The following is a 19,017-nucleotide window of genomic DNA, read 5'->3' as shown; positions in this document are numbered from 1 at the left end:
AAGGAAGAGGACGTAGAGTCTAGGAAGAAAAAGGATTAAGACTATAGAGTTGAGAATGGTACAACGAATCGTCTTCTTTCTCTAATAATTTATGAAACGTCAAAGCTTCCGCGCTTTGCGCGGAGGGGGGGGGACTGAATTTAGACAAGGATTAAGAGTCGAGAATGGTACATATCGAATCGTCTTCTTTCTTTAATAATCTAATAAAACGTCAGAGCTTCCGCGCTACGCGCGGAGGAAGAAAGAACTTGATTCAAACAAGGATTAGGAGTCGAAAATGGTACATCGAATCTTCTTCTTTCTTTAATAATCTAATGAAACGTCAAAGCTTCCGCGCTATGCGCGGAGGAAGGGGAACTTAATTCAAACAAGGATTAAGAGTCGATAACGGTCCAACGAATCATCTTCTTAAAGCTTCCGCGCTTCGCGGGGGAGGGGGGATACTCCCAACTCCCGCTCTGTAAGTGATTCGCACGCTTCGCGTGCTCACTACCCCCCCCCTCCCCCCTCTAAAAAGAAATCCTGGCTACGCACTTGGGGAGGGGGTGCAACGTACTTGCCACACGCATCCATACTCTACCTCTTAGTTGCTTTGATCCATTGTCGAAAATATTTTGGCACATATCATCCCCCCCCCCCCCCCAACCACGGATACAAATCGACACCCTTGCTAAGTTATGATAAAACATCGATAATTCTCGGTTTCGCAGTGGGACGCACTGTATAACATTTATATGGACAATGAAGTTTAATCTGAATCTGAACCGTCCCCCCCCCCCCCCCTCTACTCAGAGGTCGGAATGACCCCATGCGTGTTACCAAAATGTCCGGTAAAGGGGTACTTTTCGTGCGACAAAGTCCGGCCCGAGAATTGTAAAAAAAAAAGGGGTGTATTGACTTTTCACCCGGAGATTTCTTTAAAAAGGGGGTGTTTTTCTTTTTTTCTTCTCATCTCTTTGGACTCCTGAGAAATTATTCCGAATTTAGGGGGTACATTGAGCTATTTTCCGTATTTAGGGGGGTTTTCAAGGCAGGAAAAGCACGCCAAAAGCCCGCGAAAGGGGGGTTCGGAAATGTTGGCAGTCCTCAGATAGGGGTGCTTTCAAAAAGAGGGAACGAGCATACGCGTACCCTAAATAACACTGAGTGGGGGGGGGGGGGGCGGGAATCTGAATCAGGACCAGCAGTACTCAAACTAACACTGATCGACTAACAAATCTATACTCTCATGCAGCTATCTTTTATTTTACAACAAAGTAGTATACATACTTTATATATCAATTATCATCTTGTCAATATAGTATTCAGTGTATTCTGTGACAATGTTATGAATACCCCATTTTGTATTATAACATGTTATAAACACAGAAGCCCCCCCCCCCCTTGAGTTGTTGAGGGGTGTCGCACCTCACTACCACCCCCCCCCCCCCCCCCTTTAGGCGAAGCCCCTGCTCCTAGCCAGTAAATACTTACACCTAACACCATAACTGCCCCCAAAAATAGTTTTATAATGAGAAAAAAACTAGGACCTGACTGGGCGTGCCGTTCACCTACAGAAAGTTAAGGGACAGGGCCCCGTATTATTTTTTCTTACCACAGAGAGCCCAGTATAAAACTCATTTTCGTACATAACAATTAAGCCACGAAATTAGCTGGCAGAGAGGTCACAAACGATTTGACTTGCTTTGCCTCACTTTTTATAAAGGCAAAAAACTTAATAAATACTGGGATTCGTTATCTTAAGTCAACTACAAAGTTATATTAGTATAACGCTGTCCTAACAGATTGAGCTAACGATGGGTTGATAAAAGGTTGATTGTATGATGATGTTAACCCTATTGACAACCCTACCGGATTCCATGTGCGCATGCGTTGGTTTCCTTTGGAACTGTGCATGCGCAGGTTTCCTCAGTCGCGAGCTCAATCTGGGCTCGATCGCTATGGTACGAAAAAATAAGACGCGCCCCGTAGGCTCATCGTTCACAGGTCACCATCTCCCAGCCAGTAATTACCCACACCCAGGGGCGTCGCCAAAGGGGGGTGTGGGGGTGTCGAACCCCCCCCCCCCCCCCCCCCCACTTGTCAGAATATTGTCGGTAAAATTGCGCTGCCGTCGGGGGGAAAAAAGGGGGGAGGAAAAAGAGAGGGAAAGGGAAAGAAAAGAAAAAAAAAAGGAAGAGAAAGAAAGAAAGGAAAAAAAAGGAAAGAAAGGAAAAGAAAGAAAAGAAGAAAATAAAAAGAAAAAAAAAGAGTAAAAGGGAAAGAAAAGAAACGGGGGTGAAAGAGAGGAAAGAGGGGGAGGTAAGAGCCTGAGAGAGGAGGAGTGGGAGTAAAAGAGAAAAGGGGGTTGTTGGGTGGAGTCGTCTCATCGAGAGAGCAAGAAAGACACAGGTAAATATGTTGCTGTGTCGGGTCAGCTGTGCGGGCAGCTGTGTCGGTATTCTTGCTCAATCCTTCTGTACTATATCAATGCAGAAGTTTGAAGTCGGTGAGATGTATATTGTCGGTCGGCCGACAAGTTTTTTTTCCGCTACGAACTGTGACTTTTTATCCGCTGTGACGACTTCGAGAGTGACTACAACTACAATACTTGTATTTTCTCGAAGTTTCACTTTCCTATAATATCAGCTAAAGAAATCAGATTTTTGAATTTTGGGGAAAACTAAATTCAAACAAGGACAAAATAATAGGGCTTATCAAGAGTCGAAAAAGGTACAACGAATCCTCTTCTTTCTCTAATAATTTAAGGAAACGTCAGAGCTTCCGCGCTTCGCGCGAGAGAGGGAAACTGAATTCAGATGAATAGGGCTTAGTCGAAAACGGTACGACGAATCGTCTTCCTTTCTCTATATTGTCATGAAACGCCAAAAATTTCGCGCTTCGCGCGAAGGGGAAAACTTCGATGAGTTGAGAACGGTACAACGAATCGTATTTTTTTTCTCTAATAATTAAAGGAAACGTCAAAGCTTCCGCGCTTCGCGCGAGAGGGGTAAACTGAATTCAGACAAATAGGGTAATTAAGAGTCGAAAACGGTACAACGAATCGTCTTCTTTCTCTAATAATTCAAACAAAACTTCCGCGCTTCGCGTGGGAGGGGGGAGCTTCATTCAGACAAGGATTAAGAGTCGAGCACGGTTTAACGAATCGTCTACTTTTTCTAATAATTAAATTACATGTCAAAACTTCCGCGTTTCGCGCTGGAGGGGGAGAAACTGAATTCAGACAAGGATTAACAGTCTTATGATGAAACGTCAAAGCTTCCGCGCTTCGCGCAGGAGGGGTGGAACCATGGAAAGCGGGGGTGCTGGGGGTGCTGTAGCCCCCCGCAATTTTTTTATCCTATAAAATGTATCCCTCGAAGAAAAAAAATTGTGGTAATTGTTGACCCAAAATGACAGACCTTACCCCCCCCCCCCCCCCCCCCATTACCGAACGACCAAATTTTCAAATTTTAGGACACACAAACAGAAAAATGTCCGCTTATTCAGCGGCTGGTTGAGTCGTGGCGAAAATTTCGCAGTATATATATCTCAGCAGCCCCGGTGGAAAAATCGTTTCCAGGGCCTTGCAGCACCCCCGGCGAAAAAATCGTTCCCAGGGTCCTGGGTGGAACTTCATTCTGACAAGGATTAACAGTCGAGAACGGTACAATAAATCGTCTTCTTTTCCTAATAATTTAAGGAAACGTCTTAGCTTATCACCCACATCCCCCTAATGAGCGCGCTTCGCTTGCTCACTACCGCCCCTCCCTAAAATAAGATCCTAGCTCCGCGTCTGCATTAAAATTTATAGCTATGAATGCTGACTAAGTTGACGAAATAATTCGTATTTTTGTGTAGTGGAAAATGACCATTTGCGCATACGCAAGTACTACAGATAGTCAATAGGAAAAAAAAATTAGCCTTCGGCCCCGTGTTTATAGGGTTAAATGTGTAGATATTGGACATTTAATTTTGTCGGTAATTCGTGGCTAGTTTTGTCGGTAATCGTTGGCCTTTACACCCCCCCTCCACCATTGAAAAAGATCTAGCGACGCCCCTGCCCACACCTAACACCATAACTAATTAAAAGATATAAATAAAGTCTTAGATTGAAAGCCAGTGAAAACTAGGACCTGACTGGACGTGCCATTCACCTACAGTTTAAGGGACAGCGCCCCGCGCGTAGGCTAATCGTTCACAGGTCACCATCTCCCAGCTAGTTACCCACACCTAAGACCATGGTAGTGTAACATTTTTCATAAATATTTTTAGCCAATATGTCAACACTCTATTTACCGACAAATACACAGCAGGAATATTGACAGCACTAACAACTCCGTCGACCGTCTACACAATTTATTCTTTTAAACTCTTTTTTCTTTCCGGACGGAACTAAATTAATCAATATGTATATCGATTTTGTTTTTGTTTGTTAAAGTTTAGTCTTCGGCATTTACGATCAACATCTTGTTAGGCCCTTCATCTACCAGAGAACTAAGGAGGACAATGCCCACCTCTTTATTTGCTAACCAAAAATAGTTTTCTTCTTACGGCGCAACCGCAGCCGGGTTACTGAATCTGACGATCATTTTCCATAAAAAAAAAAACGTTTAAACTTCTGCAATTTGCCCTCAGTGATCTTGTATTGAAATAGGGCCATACTCTTTTTCCTGTATTTTATTCTTCTACAAATTGAACAACACTTTAAGAAGGGCACCGCACCACATGTTACACCTCCATTGGTGACGTGACATGAACGACGTCATCCCCATTGTCCATGTTGGATTGAGCACTCCATTTTATAAGTCGGTGTTCTGGTAGACGGGTGCAGTGAGACCCCCCTTCCTCCAACTGAAAGACGTTTTGGTTTTTATAATCATATCAGTATGAGAATTCCAATTTGACTGAGGTCCGATGCAAGACTGTTAATGAACATCGATTGACTTCTTTGGAATACTAGTCCTATAGCTGAGTAATAACAAGGTAAGACTTAAGTGTGATGAAATCAAGACAAATATTTTATCATTTTTCGTTTACCTGTTGAATGACCTTCACTATACCATTAGTAAGAACGATAACTTGATATGTTTTCAAAGTTTCAACGCCAGGTTTCAATGAATAGTATTTTCTATGAAAAAAGGAGTTTTCATTTTTCGATAAATTCATACATTCATTGTTTTACAGTAATATCACTGTCAGTTGTGCCATTTTATATATATATGTATATATATATATATATATATATATATATATATATATATTTTTTTTTTTTTTTTTTTTAATTCGTAGTAACGTTTAAAAAAATGTCTCAATTTAATCATGTTAATGCTTAACTCTTGTTTAGATCTCAATAACAATATCTTATTTTCTTTTTAATGAACATCTGAATGAGCATTTTACCTAACACAGAGGAGCGACGCGATGTTTTTAAAAGATATCTTTCAAGCAATTCCAATGTTGTAGTTTCAGTTTGGAAAGCTCTGTTTCCTTCCATTTCAAAATACTTTTCAAAAAGAGATTTAAATATACATCATGAAGAATACATGTGATAATCCATGACACTAAACTTGTAACTGCGTAATTTCCTTAGATCTATTCAAGGAGAGTAGAGTGTAAAAGATACTATCCCGGGGGTACTATACTGCTACGGTTAAAACAGAATGATGAGATCTACAAATAAAACGAACAAGATAGGGAGGTCAGGGAAGACGATAATTATGATCATGCTCTATTTACTTTTCCATTTTGTAAGCGCTCCACATGGTATTTTATTGAGTAATATCAGAATAATATATTTCTAAATAAATCGTACACGTCATACAGATGCAGCAAACTTTGACTGGTATTTTAACTCTCGAAGCGGCTGCCACTGTACGTATGATATATGTCATCCTCGATTTTTTTTTTCTTCACTTTAATAAATACAGAAGTTGGTTGCTCAGGCCTTTCGGAGAAAATTCGTTCAATGGATGTTGAAATGTAATTTATAGCATCATTTCTCTTCTACTTTCTAATGTCAACTCCATTCGTACCTTTATTTGTACTTTGTCGTGAGGATAATGGCGACGAAGTTGTTGATGTCGGTCAAATGAAAAGAAGAAGAAGAACAAAAGGGAAAAAAGAAAATTTGTTTGTGTTGTTGAGGGTAAAACAAGATGATCGGTAGTCATGCTGGCAAAATATGAAAATCCCCCCCCCCCCATAAAAAAGCTTATGTGTGTGGCGTTAAAAAACGCAAGGATATCTAAATTTAAAAAAAGGTCTGTAGCTTTGTCTAAGCTGTTTCTAAAACGAGATGCTGGAAAATCAATATTAAAAATCGATTAACTTCTCCAAAAGAATGTGTATTCATGGAGAGCTACAAAGACATATAAATGGGGTGTGTTTGGTTCTTATTATTGATTAATACAAGCTTCCCACCAAATTGCAAATAGTAAGTACGACCGCACTCAACACTGCTCAACACAAAATACATTAGTTTCTTGATTATAAAAGACAATCCACTAGGTATACCAAAACCGTGTTTTCTGCTCGCCATAGATGAACTGTCAGTTAATTAATCAAATTTCAGGCATTCACTTAGAAATTATTTTAGCACCATATGTAGCCTAATCCAGCGATACATTAAACAGCATAATTTGTATCAAGTCGAATATTACAATACAGCATATTTTGTCATTCACATTACATTAACAACAAAATATAATGACTGCAGTAATTCAACTTTAGAAAAAAAAGTAATAAAGCACAACGAACAAACAAGCTTTTATTTTATTTACATCGTACTTGATTAACAAATCAGCATTGATTCCTCATGGTTGTGAAAATATGCAGGTAACTTTGATAAAAGATTCCAGCTATGTTATTCCATTGGATAATTAATAGCAATTACACAAAGCACACATTTATCAATATATTATTTATAAAAATTGATACGATATATGATTGTCAAAGAGTAATCATTTTCAAATGCAATGACTTCAAGTTAACAATTATTTCCAAATTTTTCGCTTGCCAATTACTGAATTCTTTGTTTATCTATATTCTTTTTTTTTTTTTTGGGGGGGGGGGGTAGTTTTACTTATGCAGGATAGCATTGTCAGTTACTACGGCATGTACATTGTATCTAATAATAATAATGATATTGGATTCTTATATAGCGCACGTATCGACACTAGGCCTAAAATAAAAACTTGTTGTATTGCCCTTTGCGACCGACCCAAAAATCTGAAATCCGTCGGCATTTAAAAAAAAAAAAAAAAAAAAAAAAAAAAACCGTTTTTAAGATTTTTTTAAAATTAATGAATAAAAATATATGTATTTTGTTTGTTTAAATGGGATATAAATGCATAAAATCAAATTATTCAAAAATTCTCACTCGTGCAAACCATGGATAATTATGATGACGCTGAAGCACATGTATTAAAGCATTAAAAACTGAGAAATATCAGCTAAAAGAGGGCGGGAAAAAAAAAGTTAAACAAAAAAAATTCCGACCGACCGACCCATGTTATGGCACCCTAAGGGCAATACAACAAGTTTTTATTTTAGGCCCTATAGAGCCCCTGGTTGTTTATGTATATCTACCTATCTATCAAGGTTTGACTTCATGTGATGAAAGAAAAAGGGTTCCTGATATTTAGAAGGGAAATTAGTTGTTTGAATGAATTTCTACGTGTTGGGTAGGTTATGATATCAACATGCACTTATCTGCTTTGATAAGTGTTAACGTAAGATTATTAGGTAAAACACCCAACGTGAAGATAACATGACTTGTGTCCAACCAACAATTTTGTGCGCACCTTCGATAATGTTTTGCCCAATCAAGGTAATCTTTTACTACAAATGGAGTAAAAGTTGCCTGTGTTATAGGCATGATAATGTTCAACAATCGGATGGGCTTTGGACACAAAATTATCCTTTATGCTGTGCGATTTTTACCTCAAATTTATCATTTTTTGTTTAAACAGTGTAATAGAATAGTGAGTATCTAAATACATTGAATGTGTATGAAGTTCGGGGTCAATATATGCTGATAAGACAGCCTAAATAATAAAATAAAGCGGGTGTATTTTCGGGGGTCGCGCGATCTGTGTGGGATGCGTGTAAGGGAAGAGGACATAGATGATTAAGGAACAAAAAATATACAAACGGACAGAATCTGGATAATGAAGGGATATTCACAAAGTCTAAAGATGGTAATTTTTCGCTTAGAGGTTACCCTTTGTACGTGCCCTTTTCTTTGCTGGTGCATCTCCACTTTGAAAGACGCTTTGCCGACCCTACTTTCGATTTTACCCAATGGAACGTTAGCAACTACGTTATGACACGTTTTTAAAATATCATGCTCACGATGAAGCGGGACCCCGGCATTCTGATTGCTTTGCTCAGGTTTCCCATCAATTTCGATTGAATCATGAATCCTTATCATCATATTGACATTTCACCTTTTTTTTTTTCTTCAGAACATTAAGAATGACGATCTTGCAAGGTCTCGTTGTGATTGGCCTCCTTCAGTTGGTTGCCGTACCAACATTTACCACACCTCTGCCTCAGGATCAAGGTAAGATATTGCAATAGAATGCCATTTTATACCTCATCAATCTATTGAAATGAACTCATCAATAACTGTAATAAAAATACATTCACGCATGAAAACTCATGCATTACAGTATATATTTCCCCCCTGTTATAGATGAATTCGCCAATCAACTTACGGCGTTGGAGGATGCTATTGAACAGGTTCCGTTTGATGAACTCCAACGAGAGTCCGAAGCAGACGTTGATGATCTGATCAAAAATCTCATGGACCTCACAGACGAGAGCGAGACAAATAAGGCTTCATCATTAGAAGGGTTCGACAAGGGTGTTGTTAAGGCTATTGATCAATTCAAGGAACTCGGGGACGAGCTATTTGATGAAATAAACATGGGGGATGAGCTTAATAACCTTAGTGACATCACTAAGGTTCTACCCACAGATGTTCCGGATGAAGTAAATGAATTGATTAACGGTTTGATGAATTTGAGTGATTCAAACAAAACAGTCTCCTCGAACGACGACATGACTATAGATTCCACTGAAAGTACACCAATCAATGCTGGTAGTACTGCAAGCAGAATTGCAGGCGACGATCTCGTAAAAGACTTGATGGATGTTCAGATTGTAGAAGATGTTGTTTCTGAATTCATCACAGAGTTGGTACTTGACACAGAGCCTGCCAATGAAGGTACGTCAGTAGCGCCAGGAGACATTGATTATGAAGTGATCACTGAACTGACCATGGTTACAGAAGTCGTCTATGACATCATTCCCAATGAGGTCAATATCGATGAGCTGGAGCCAAATCCAGCTACAGCTGCAGTTACCTTGATAGACGATATGCAACCAACATCTACCAATGCATCACTTCAACAAAACGAAGGTGTCATTCGGGAAGATTTGACTACAATTCAAAATAGTGATAATGAACGTGACAGTACCATGATCGTGACGGAGGTCATCACTGAGCTGGAAACAGATACTGACCTTTTGTACACCAGGCTTGCCGGTTTATTAGGCGATATGGATGGTGAGGCTGATGTTGAAACTGAAATGTATCCGACGGATTTCCCTGATGACGAAGATTTAGCGATGGAGCTTTGGGATTTAAAAGCAGCTACAGATGATGACGGTATGTATTTTTATTTTACACCACTATATCCCTATCAATGCCCCCTCCTCTCTATCTCTCTCCTCTCTATCTCTCTCCTCTCTCTCTCTTTCTCTCTCCTCTCTCTCTCTCTCTATCTCTCTCCTCTCTATCTCTCTCCTCTCTCTCTCTCTCTCTCTCTCTCTCTCTCTCTCTCTCAGTCTCTCTTCTTTCTCTCTCCTACCTTCTCAATCTTTCTTTCTCTCTCTCTCCCTCTCTCCTTCTTTGTCCCCCTCTTTCTGTTTTTGTTTATATCCCTCCTTGTACAGTTCTATCTCTCTCTCTCTCTCTCTCTCTCCCTCTCTCCACCCTCTTTATTGATTTCCACACCCCTATGTTAGTGTAAAAATGCTTTAAAGTATTTTATAAATTATGTCAATATTTGTCTTTTGTGTTATGGGGATCCCTGTGGAACACCGTGCAGTACTGTTTTTCAAAAAGTCTATTGTATGTGTTTTCTATATCAATTGGTTTTTTAATTGTACATATTTTATTTATAATTTCATATTTGTTGGTACTGTATAGGCTACTCTGGTTAAATATGTGAAAGAAATGAATAATTAAATAAATGAATAAGTCATTTTTGTTTCAGAACCAACATTTGTCTTCACGACCCCTTACCCATCCATTCTGAGTTCGGACGAACCTATTGACCTCGGCCCTGATCTAGGGGTCATCACGGCTCAACCAGGTAAACATTATATTCTCCTAGTATAGTTTTATGTTGTTACTTTGTTCTGGAAAAAACTACAGTAATTACTTTTTGTGGGATTAATTTCCACATTATTGGATATTATTATTATTATTATTATTATTATTATTATTATTATTATTATTATTATTATTATTATTATTATTATTATTATTATTATAATTATCATCATTATTATTATTACTACTATTGTTATTATCATCATTTTCATTTGTATTGTTATTGTTATTGTTATTATCATAACCATTAATATATTTCTCAGTATTGTCAGTATTATCATTATCATAACTATTATCATTACTATTATCATTACTATTATTATCAGTATTATCATCATATGTTATTATTCATGCGTTGGATCCTCACTCAACAACAACAAAATGTTGATAAAACAAGTAGGATTGCTATGCTTACTATAGAGTCAACAAATCAAAAATGAAACAATTACATATATTCATTCATGAAAATACTGCAGATTTGTTACTAGCTTCTAGTTATTGTGTCTGACGAATGACGTTGTTTTTAAATTACTTGACAGGTTTAAATTGTGCTGAGGGACGTTTTGCATGCGCAGACGGTAGGCAATGCGTACTACAGGATACCGTATGTGACATCATGTTTGACTGTACTGACGGATCAGACGAAAGTCCTAATGTCTGCAGTGAGTATCAACATACAGTTGTTGAGGAATAGAATAAGGACGAAAATGATGAAGATGACGAGGATGATACAGATGAGGAGGAGCATTGTGATGGCGAGGGAGATGATGAGAACAGATGACGAGAAAGAGAAAGAGGAGCTAGGAAGAGAAGGAGTATTATGATGATAGTGGTGATCATGAGGATGATTGTGATGGTGGTGATCATTGTACATGATGGTATTGATGATGATGATGATGATGATGATGATGAGGATGATTGGGATAAAGAAGATGATAAAGATGCATCATAAATGATTTTGATTTTGTTAATTCGTCCGTCATTGTAACAGGAAGTTGGCTTCCAAGATGATGATGATAATGGATGATGGTTTTGTTTGTATGATTGGTGAACGTGGTGGTGATGTAGGCGGTTCGTAACTGGTAATGAGGGTTTGAGGTGCTATTCCTTTCGGTTGATACTGTTGATTCAACAGTAATATCAACCGAAAATGGTGTATACACATAGTGATATTTATAGACATCATTGGTTAATGTGGTAGAAGTGAATCTGAAGTTGACAAGAATAGTACTAAATGTGACCTTGTTCATGGTGGCTGTGATGCATATCATGACATGAATACTTTCCAGGGAGGAAAGATGGTGTAGACTTGCGTGCAGGTTTGAAATCTACAATCATATGGTAATATTAGCATCTTAAACCAATGCGCTATATAGTTATCTAGACACAAAACAAAGTTTCATGCTCATTTAAAAAGTGACGCGTCAAGATCGAATGAAATACTTAACTTACATGATAATTATTAAATGACTGTTCTTCAGACCTTGATCGAGATTGTCCTACTGGCTTTACTAAGTGCAGCAGGTCACCACAGTGTATCAATGACAAAGATTGGTGCGATGGCGTCTACCATTGTTACAATGGGGCCGATGAGAAGTACTGCAGTAAGTTCATATTTTTCACATTTTTAGATGTTCTCTAGTTTGTCACAATGTAAATTAGAAATAAAACAAAGAACAAAATGTGGTGGGGTACAATACCCATCCAACCCCCCCCCCCCCCCCCCCTCCTCTCTCTCTCTCTCTCTCTCTCCACCACTGGTCTTCACTTGTACTTGTACGCATGTTGGTAATTGTCACTTTCGAAAACAAAGGGGCATCCATGTAGTGATGTACATGATTATTTCAGTGTTACCAAACCAATATAATGCTTATGTTAAGCATTAACGAATAGGAGTTTCTTTTTAGCGGATTGGGGAAAATGGTATAAAGACAAATCAAAACAAGACCCCCCCAAAAAAAAAAATTAATAACAGAAAGGAGGTAGCCTGGCATTAGTGTTTGGTACAATTTCGTCTGAGGAGTTTGTCAATCTTGCCCGTATATTAACTCTTCATTTTCAAAAATTTGCGTGTGAGCGAGCAATAATTTGTACAGTTTATTAAGATGAGGACTTCTAATGGTGGTTCATTGTGTATTTATTTCATGATATGATAGTTCCATGTGTATACAATAATTATATACTAACTCATACCCATTACCGCTAGTCCCACATGACCAAATAGTCATATTTACATTTTACCCTCTCTCTCTCTCTCTCTCTCTCTCTCTTTCTCTATCTCTGTCTCTCTGTCTCTTTCTCCCTGTGTGTGTGTCTCTCTCTCCCCCCCCCCCCCCTCTCTCTCTCTCTCTCTCTCTCTCTCTCTCTTTCTCTCTCTCTCTCTCCTTATATTACCCAGTGTCCTGTGTTGGACCTACTGGTGGTGAGAAAAGGTTGATGATTGAGGATTTCTGTGACGGTGTTCAGGACTGTGATGACAACTATGATGAAACATCAGAACGGTTAGCTTTCTTTAATTTCTTTCTTTTATCTCATTATCAGATTTTTTTAAATATATACTGTATTAACAAGGAAATTAGTTTTCACTGGAACCCACATTAAAAGTTGTTCAGGAAAAAATAAGCAGGTTTTGTAAAGATCAAAGTTGAATGAAAAGTAGTGGGGCAGCAATTCAATTGTGCATTTCTGTGATAAAAGCACAACATTTGGAACACAGGTAGATTAATATGTTTTATACAAAACTGGACGTTCAGCCACCTCTAATTCGGCCCCTGAGTGCCCCATTTTTAAATGTCCCCCTCTTGGTACTTTTTTCCTATTTTAAGCTTTTGCCTAAATGGATGTGTTTTTAGCACACATAAGTTAAATCAAATAATAGTAATTAAAAGTCATATTTTTAATTTCCATTCCTCAGAATTATGTTAATAAAGTCCAGCTGCCCATTATTTCAAATAAAGGCCAATTTATGTTTTAAAGTTTTATAAAGATATTTTGTTGTATAATATGTGTTAAATGGTTATGATGTATTTTTAACCAAAAAAAGATGTACAGGTGCCCATTATGAAGAAAAATGCCCAAATACAAAAATGTGTCATGTAAGATTTTCGAATCGTGTTAGATTAATCTGATGATGGACTTTTGGCACAAAGGTAAACGAACATGCCATAAATAAAATAGAATATTGAGCAATTCCACTAGTCCTTCATTAATTGAAGTTTGTAAAAACTACCAAATGAAGTTCGGGTGCAATGCATCATAAGGGCCCGAATTCACAAAGGAGGTTTGTCGACAAACCTTGGTTTTCGTACGTCATATGACGCGTTTTACGCGTTTTTTTACAAACCTGGTTTGTAAAGAACAAAAGGAGGTTTGACGAAACAGAAGGAGGTTTGTCGACAAACCTCCTTTGTGAACTCGGGTCATTAAGTTTATTTTAAAACTTGCCGTTGCATGGCCACACCCATCGTGAAAGGTGGCATAGGTGCCCTTTTTGATGTAAGGGCCCATAGCGATGATGTAATCAAAATTTGTAATTTTGTATGCGCTATTAATTATGTGAAATGTGTATTGCATGTGATGTCATATAGTACATGACAAAACTTTGAACGTTGATCTCATAAAAAGTGGCTGAGGTACCCGGTCCTTTCAGAGTTGGCCCTTTTGATTATTCCGGAAAGACATTATGTTGGGTTGTCAATTGCTGTGAAATATTTGAAGAGGTGTGATCTAGTGGATACATCACCAGACTGTACCACAAGGTACGGGTTTAAAATCCCTGCCACAGCTCTAAATAATCGTCCGCTCTCAATCACGGTAAGGTAAATGGGAACCTGGCATGAATTAATTCCTTGACATGCTATAGAGCACCATATTATGGCAGCTATGGTAAAGCCGGGTTAATCATTGTAGAGCACAGGGAGTGTCGAGTTTCATAGGCATGGGCACTATACGAGAATACATGATTGCCAGAATGACTAAAATTTGGAATGGATTCTATACGTATCTCATTAGTCTACAATACTTTAATTTTTAATATTTTTGTTGGGTGTATGTTGTTTTCTTCCTGATCTGAGTGAAGTTAACCTCCTGTTACTCGATATTCCATTGTAGTTGTAATCATCCATGCCCACTTGGCTCTAGTAAGTGTGCTGATGGACTTCAATGCATCAAGGACGATTTATTCTGTAACGGATTCAAGAATTGCAGGGACGGATCCGATGAAAGTAAAGACTGTGGTAAGTATGACCAATGAAAATATATGTACTGTATTCCGTTTGAAGGGTACAACATCGATAACATCACCAAGAATGTGAAGGAATTTAGCTCATGTTGTAATGATGATGTGGCGACTTTTATCTAGAGCATTTGATATCTATATGTAGAGCATCCGGGATATGTCGTTAGAATTTTATAAATTAAAATTAGACCAAAATAATAATCTTTAATTATCAAAAATCGGTCTATTTCGTCCGGGAATATTCGTCTAGCGTCACCGATTCAATTTATGGAGAATTTTTTTTTCCCCACCTCCCAAAATTTGTAACCGATGGTTTATCAACGGTTTCCGGTAGTGTTTGGAATCAGCGATAACATAATAAAAATCAAAGAATATCGGATCCCAGGAAAGTGAAATTATGAAATTTACATCCAAGATGGCCGCCAATACCTTAAAATAGCCATAAATCATCCATCTTGGAAATGTGATTTTGGTGTCTATACCTAGGTTTTGGGGTCAAAGAATACAACTATGGCTATGACCACTTAAAAATCTGGGAAACTGGCCGCCAATCTCCTATAAATGACCGAAGGTGAACTACTCTTGGCAGTAAAGCTGTATACTTAGCAAGATTAGCAAAAAAGACAAAGTTATGTATTTAAAAATCTCCTCAAATCAGACGGATTTTTCAGTCTAGGCTAATGACGGTCTTATTAAACATTTGTCGATGATGTTAATTATCGACTGGTGGTTTTCTGTTTAAAAAAATTATTATTATTCATCTATTTATTTATTTGTTTTGGGGGTTGTTTTGATACGTGTATTTAAAAAATAGCTCTTCCCTGTTCCCCACTGTACTGTAGCTCGCAGCATGGAAGAATGTGAACGTTTTGAAATGTTCACTTGTGACGGTATCTGTATGATCAAGTCCGCCCTCTGTGATGGAATGACAGACTGCAAGGATGGTGTTGACGAAAGAGGATGCTCTAATGGTTGGATATTTGGTTGTATAAATATTTCAAAACATCTAAACCCATAATTATGAACTGTGATAAACAGAGATATATTCATATTACTAGATTTAAAAGAAATGAAGTTTCAATTCATTAATCTTACAGTGAATAATAAGAATTTCTAATTTCCTTCTTTGCATGAATATAGAATATTTCATTATATTATTATTATTATTATTATTATATAGTTTACATGCACAAAATTGTTTTTTATAATAATAATAATGATAATAATAATAATAATAATGATAATAATAATAATAATAATAATAATAATAATAATAATAATAATAATCTTTTAAAGTCCACTCCAAATTTTATTAAACCGAAAATGGAAGTTCTTTTTGCCCAATTGATTTTAATAATATCAACAATAATCATGATTTTAATAATAACAATAATAATGATAATTTGACGATAAAAATGTACATCTTCTGTTTTTAGACATCTTCTCATGTCCTGATGGCTTCATTCGGAGTAAGCAAGATCACGCCTGTGTATTCCAGATTATTTCGGTAAAGCTTGATTTCTAAATGCTTTTTTTTATAATTTTCAGGTTCTTGATTAATTTAATCATTATATTTAAATATATATATTTTTATATATGAGTCTGTTTTCAATGGCATTTAAAATGCATCCCAGAAAAAAATGAAACCTGAAAACAAACAGATATTATGAACAAACTGCTTTATAATTATGATTTCGAACTTTTCATAAAGAAGAAGTTGAATGCTTTTAAATAATACGTTGATTCAAATTGTCCATTAACACTTCACTGAGAAACGTTGTTTTGAAATTGGTACGTCAAACTCGCAAAATCTGGATATTGACATGCCATTTAAAAACACTGTTGTTTGTTAAAGTGCGTATGGATTAATGCAATCAAATTATTACTTGCTAGCACACTACTTCTCCTTAACGACAAGCAAGACATTAATTTCATACAGCTTAAAGTTTGCTCATAATTAATAGGCGTTTGTTTCGGGGTTTCGTATATTCTAGGACGCACTGTTTAGTGAATGTTCCCTTTTTTTCCGCACACTGACAGAAATCTTTTCATTTAGGATCAACAAAATATACCGATGTATTTCTACAGCGGAATTTTCACAAGAAATAAATCGCCCACATTTGTTCAGATCCAGTATTTACTATAATAATATAATCGCAAACATTTTCAAGAAATCAACTTCAGGGCAATGTCATTTCCCCATTTTATTGCCTATATATCGGACAGTAATTATGTTCGGATTATGTACAATGACAAAAAGTACATCGTTGTAATGTTTGCGCTTTCTACACGTTATGCACAGTGCTATTTGAATTGCCAAAGGAGGATTTTGTTAAAGACAATTGCAGTGCTCTTTTGCATATTCTCGAAAACAAAATACTACAAAATGATATTATTTAATTGCAAATAGCTTTCTCAATCATTACTCTTACTTGTTTCTTATTTCCTCTTCATTTTATCAGGCTCCACAGAGCAGAGACCCATGAGGACAAGAAAGGCGAATAAAAAATGCTCATTTCACCCGTGTGAAAATAAACAATGTATATACGTGATTAGTTGACTGTAGAAAACGTAAAATGAATAGTGCCATTGTGATTATATTCATATTCATAAAGTATATAAACACAATTATAATTGTTGTTTGAACATCATTGCCGTTGATAGTATTTTATTAATTTAAGCAATTTATATCCCGCACAGTTCCGCGTGGTTGTTTTTTTTACCTACATGTATATTACGAATTATGATGTTCTTCGAAAATGTATGATTTTTTTTTGTAATTCTCTCTTTCTCCCTCCCCCCCCCCCCCATTTTTTCTATTCGTTCCGTGTTATTGTTTTCTATTTAGCTTCCACGTCTCAGAAAGAGTAGATACGGAATTACTAAAAATATGAATTATTCTTAATGGAGATCCCAAGCTGTCATAATTATAGCAGACTATGAAAATATAAGGGTGTCATCGGCTGAGAATCGTATAATGACGTCATGATCGTTACCTGACTGACCCCCGGTGGGGTCACTCAATGTGACTTCCGGACCGCATGACCGTTACCACAAATGCATATAACCCCCTTTTGCGGTCAATTTCAAGGACATTTTGTGAAATTTAACCCCCTTTTTTACGTCAAAACAAGGACAAAATCGTACTTTGGAATACCCCTATTTATAAGATTGTAAGGACACTTTCGCAAATTTACCCCTATTTTACCATATTTCAAGGACAAGACTCGGCTCCGAGAATTTTTCTTCCTGGTTTTCTCTTTTACCTTCCCGGTTTTCTCTTTTCCCTTTTCCTGACCCCTATTTATCAATTTCGAGGACACCTGTGCCCCCCCCCCCCCTATTTTCTTTATTTCGAGGAATATTTTGTCCGCGGACATTGCTTGAAATTGACCCCTTTTTCCGCGATTTTGGTAACGGTCATGCGGTCCGGAAGTCACATTGAGTGACCCCACCGGGGACTGACCATCGACTAGAAGCCGCTTTGGCCTTTTCTCCGACTGGTACATATTAATAATTATTAAAGATGAAGTTGAGTTCTGGTCATGCGATTGCATTGTGAAAGCATCGGTGTGGAATCGACCAGAAAAGGTTGATCATCTAGCATATAAGAATTTGTGTGCATTGCAAGGTTCTGGAATCATCAAAATGATAAGAAATTTGGCCAAGTCTTGGTAAGTTTCAAACACTGTACACAGAAAGATGTATATGGGACTACACGAACACGTGGCGTAAAAATCCTACCCCCGAGTTTTACGATGTTACATGACATATTTCGAATATGAAGGCATTTGAAGAGCCATGCTTTTCAGGGAACATGTCTTATATGATGTTCTTCCACACTTGCATAATAAGAATGATAATGCTCACAAATTATTTTTCACCTCTTCCCAGAACTCAACCTTCTCTTTAAGTCATTCGGCAGTCAGACGTAATTATTATTTTAATTGAATCGCTAATCCTATTGCAATTAATGCAGTCGTAGGCGTGTGGTGACCTTTGACCCCGTCTTTTCCTCTTTCTTTGAGCCCCACTATGATATCAATCTAGATATTTTATTTTCAACGAGTGAAAACAAACAAATTTAAATGAATTCACATACAAAACGTATCAGGAGTTTTCAGATCCAAATATATCAAAAGATATCCGATTACCATTGGGAAATTCGTCACAGGACCCGTATTTTAGTGGCTCACATTTCGTCCCTATTTTATAAAGAAAAGGAGAAATAACTGCGAAACTCGAGAATTATAGAAAAAGGCGCTGAGGAAGAAAAAAAATGAGAGGGTGAGTCGAATAGTAAGAGAAGAGCGAGTGAGCGTGCGAGTGAGCGAGAGAGAAAGTGTGTGTGGGTGTGTGTGCGCGGTGTGTATGTGTGTGTAAGAGAGAGAGAGAG

General features: G+C 37.4%; 1 protein-coding gene across 1 annotated transcript; it reads left to right on the top strand.

The window, feature by feature from the left end:
- Positions 1–4,491: 4,491 nt before the first annotated feature.
- LOC100893738 lies at positions 4,492–17,626 on the top strand. The gene is made up of 11 exons (XM_030974726.1): positions 4,492–4,965; positions 8,448–8,545; positions 8,678–9,655; positions 10,266–10,364; positions 10,924–11,046; positions 11,866–11,988; positions 12,783–12,885; positions 14,495–14,619; positions 15,464–15,592; positions 16,058–16,128; positions 17,084–17,626. Exons 2-11 carry the CDS (start codon positions 8,458–8,460, stop codon positions 17,105–17,107), a joined length of 1,863 nt encoding a protein of 620 aa, XP_030830586.1. The 5' UTR covers positions 4,492–4,965; positions 8,448–8,457; the 3' UTR covers positions 17,108–17,626.
- Positions 17,627–19,017: the final 1,391 nt, after the last annotated feature.

This window comes from Strongylocentrotus purpuratus, unplaced genomic scaffold (assembly GCF_000002235.5).
Source record: "Strongylocentrotus purpuratus isolate Spur 01 unplaced genomic scaffold, Spur_5.0 spur5_scaffold_7, whole genome shotgun sequence".
NCBI classification, from domain to species: domain Eukaryota; kingdom Metazoa; phylum Echinodermata; class Echinoidea; order Camarodonta; family Strongylocentrotidae; genus Strongylocentrotus; species Strongylocentrotus purpuratus.
The sequence above is the reverse complement of the archived record's forward strand: the minus strand, read 5'-3'. Positions and strand labels throughout refer to the sequence as shown.

Bases quoted from the DNA above. Each gene is read 5' to 3' on its own strand.
- LOC100893738 (XM_030974726.1), top strand. From the start codon at position 8,458: ATGACGATCTTGCAAGGTCTCGTTGTGATTGGCCTCCTTCAGTTGGTT. The intron at 9,656-10,265 runs GTATGTATTTTT...TTTTTGTTTCAG, and splicing joins AGCAGCTACAGATGATGACG to AACCAACATTTGTCTTCACG. The intron at 12,886-14,494 runs GTTAGCTTTCTT...ATTCCATTGTAG, and splicing joins TATGATGAAACATCAGAACG to TTGTAATCATCCATGCCCAC.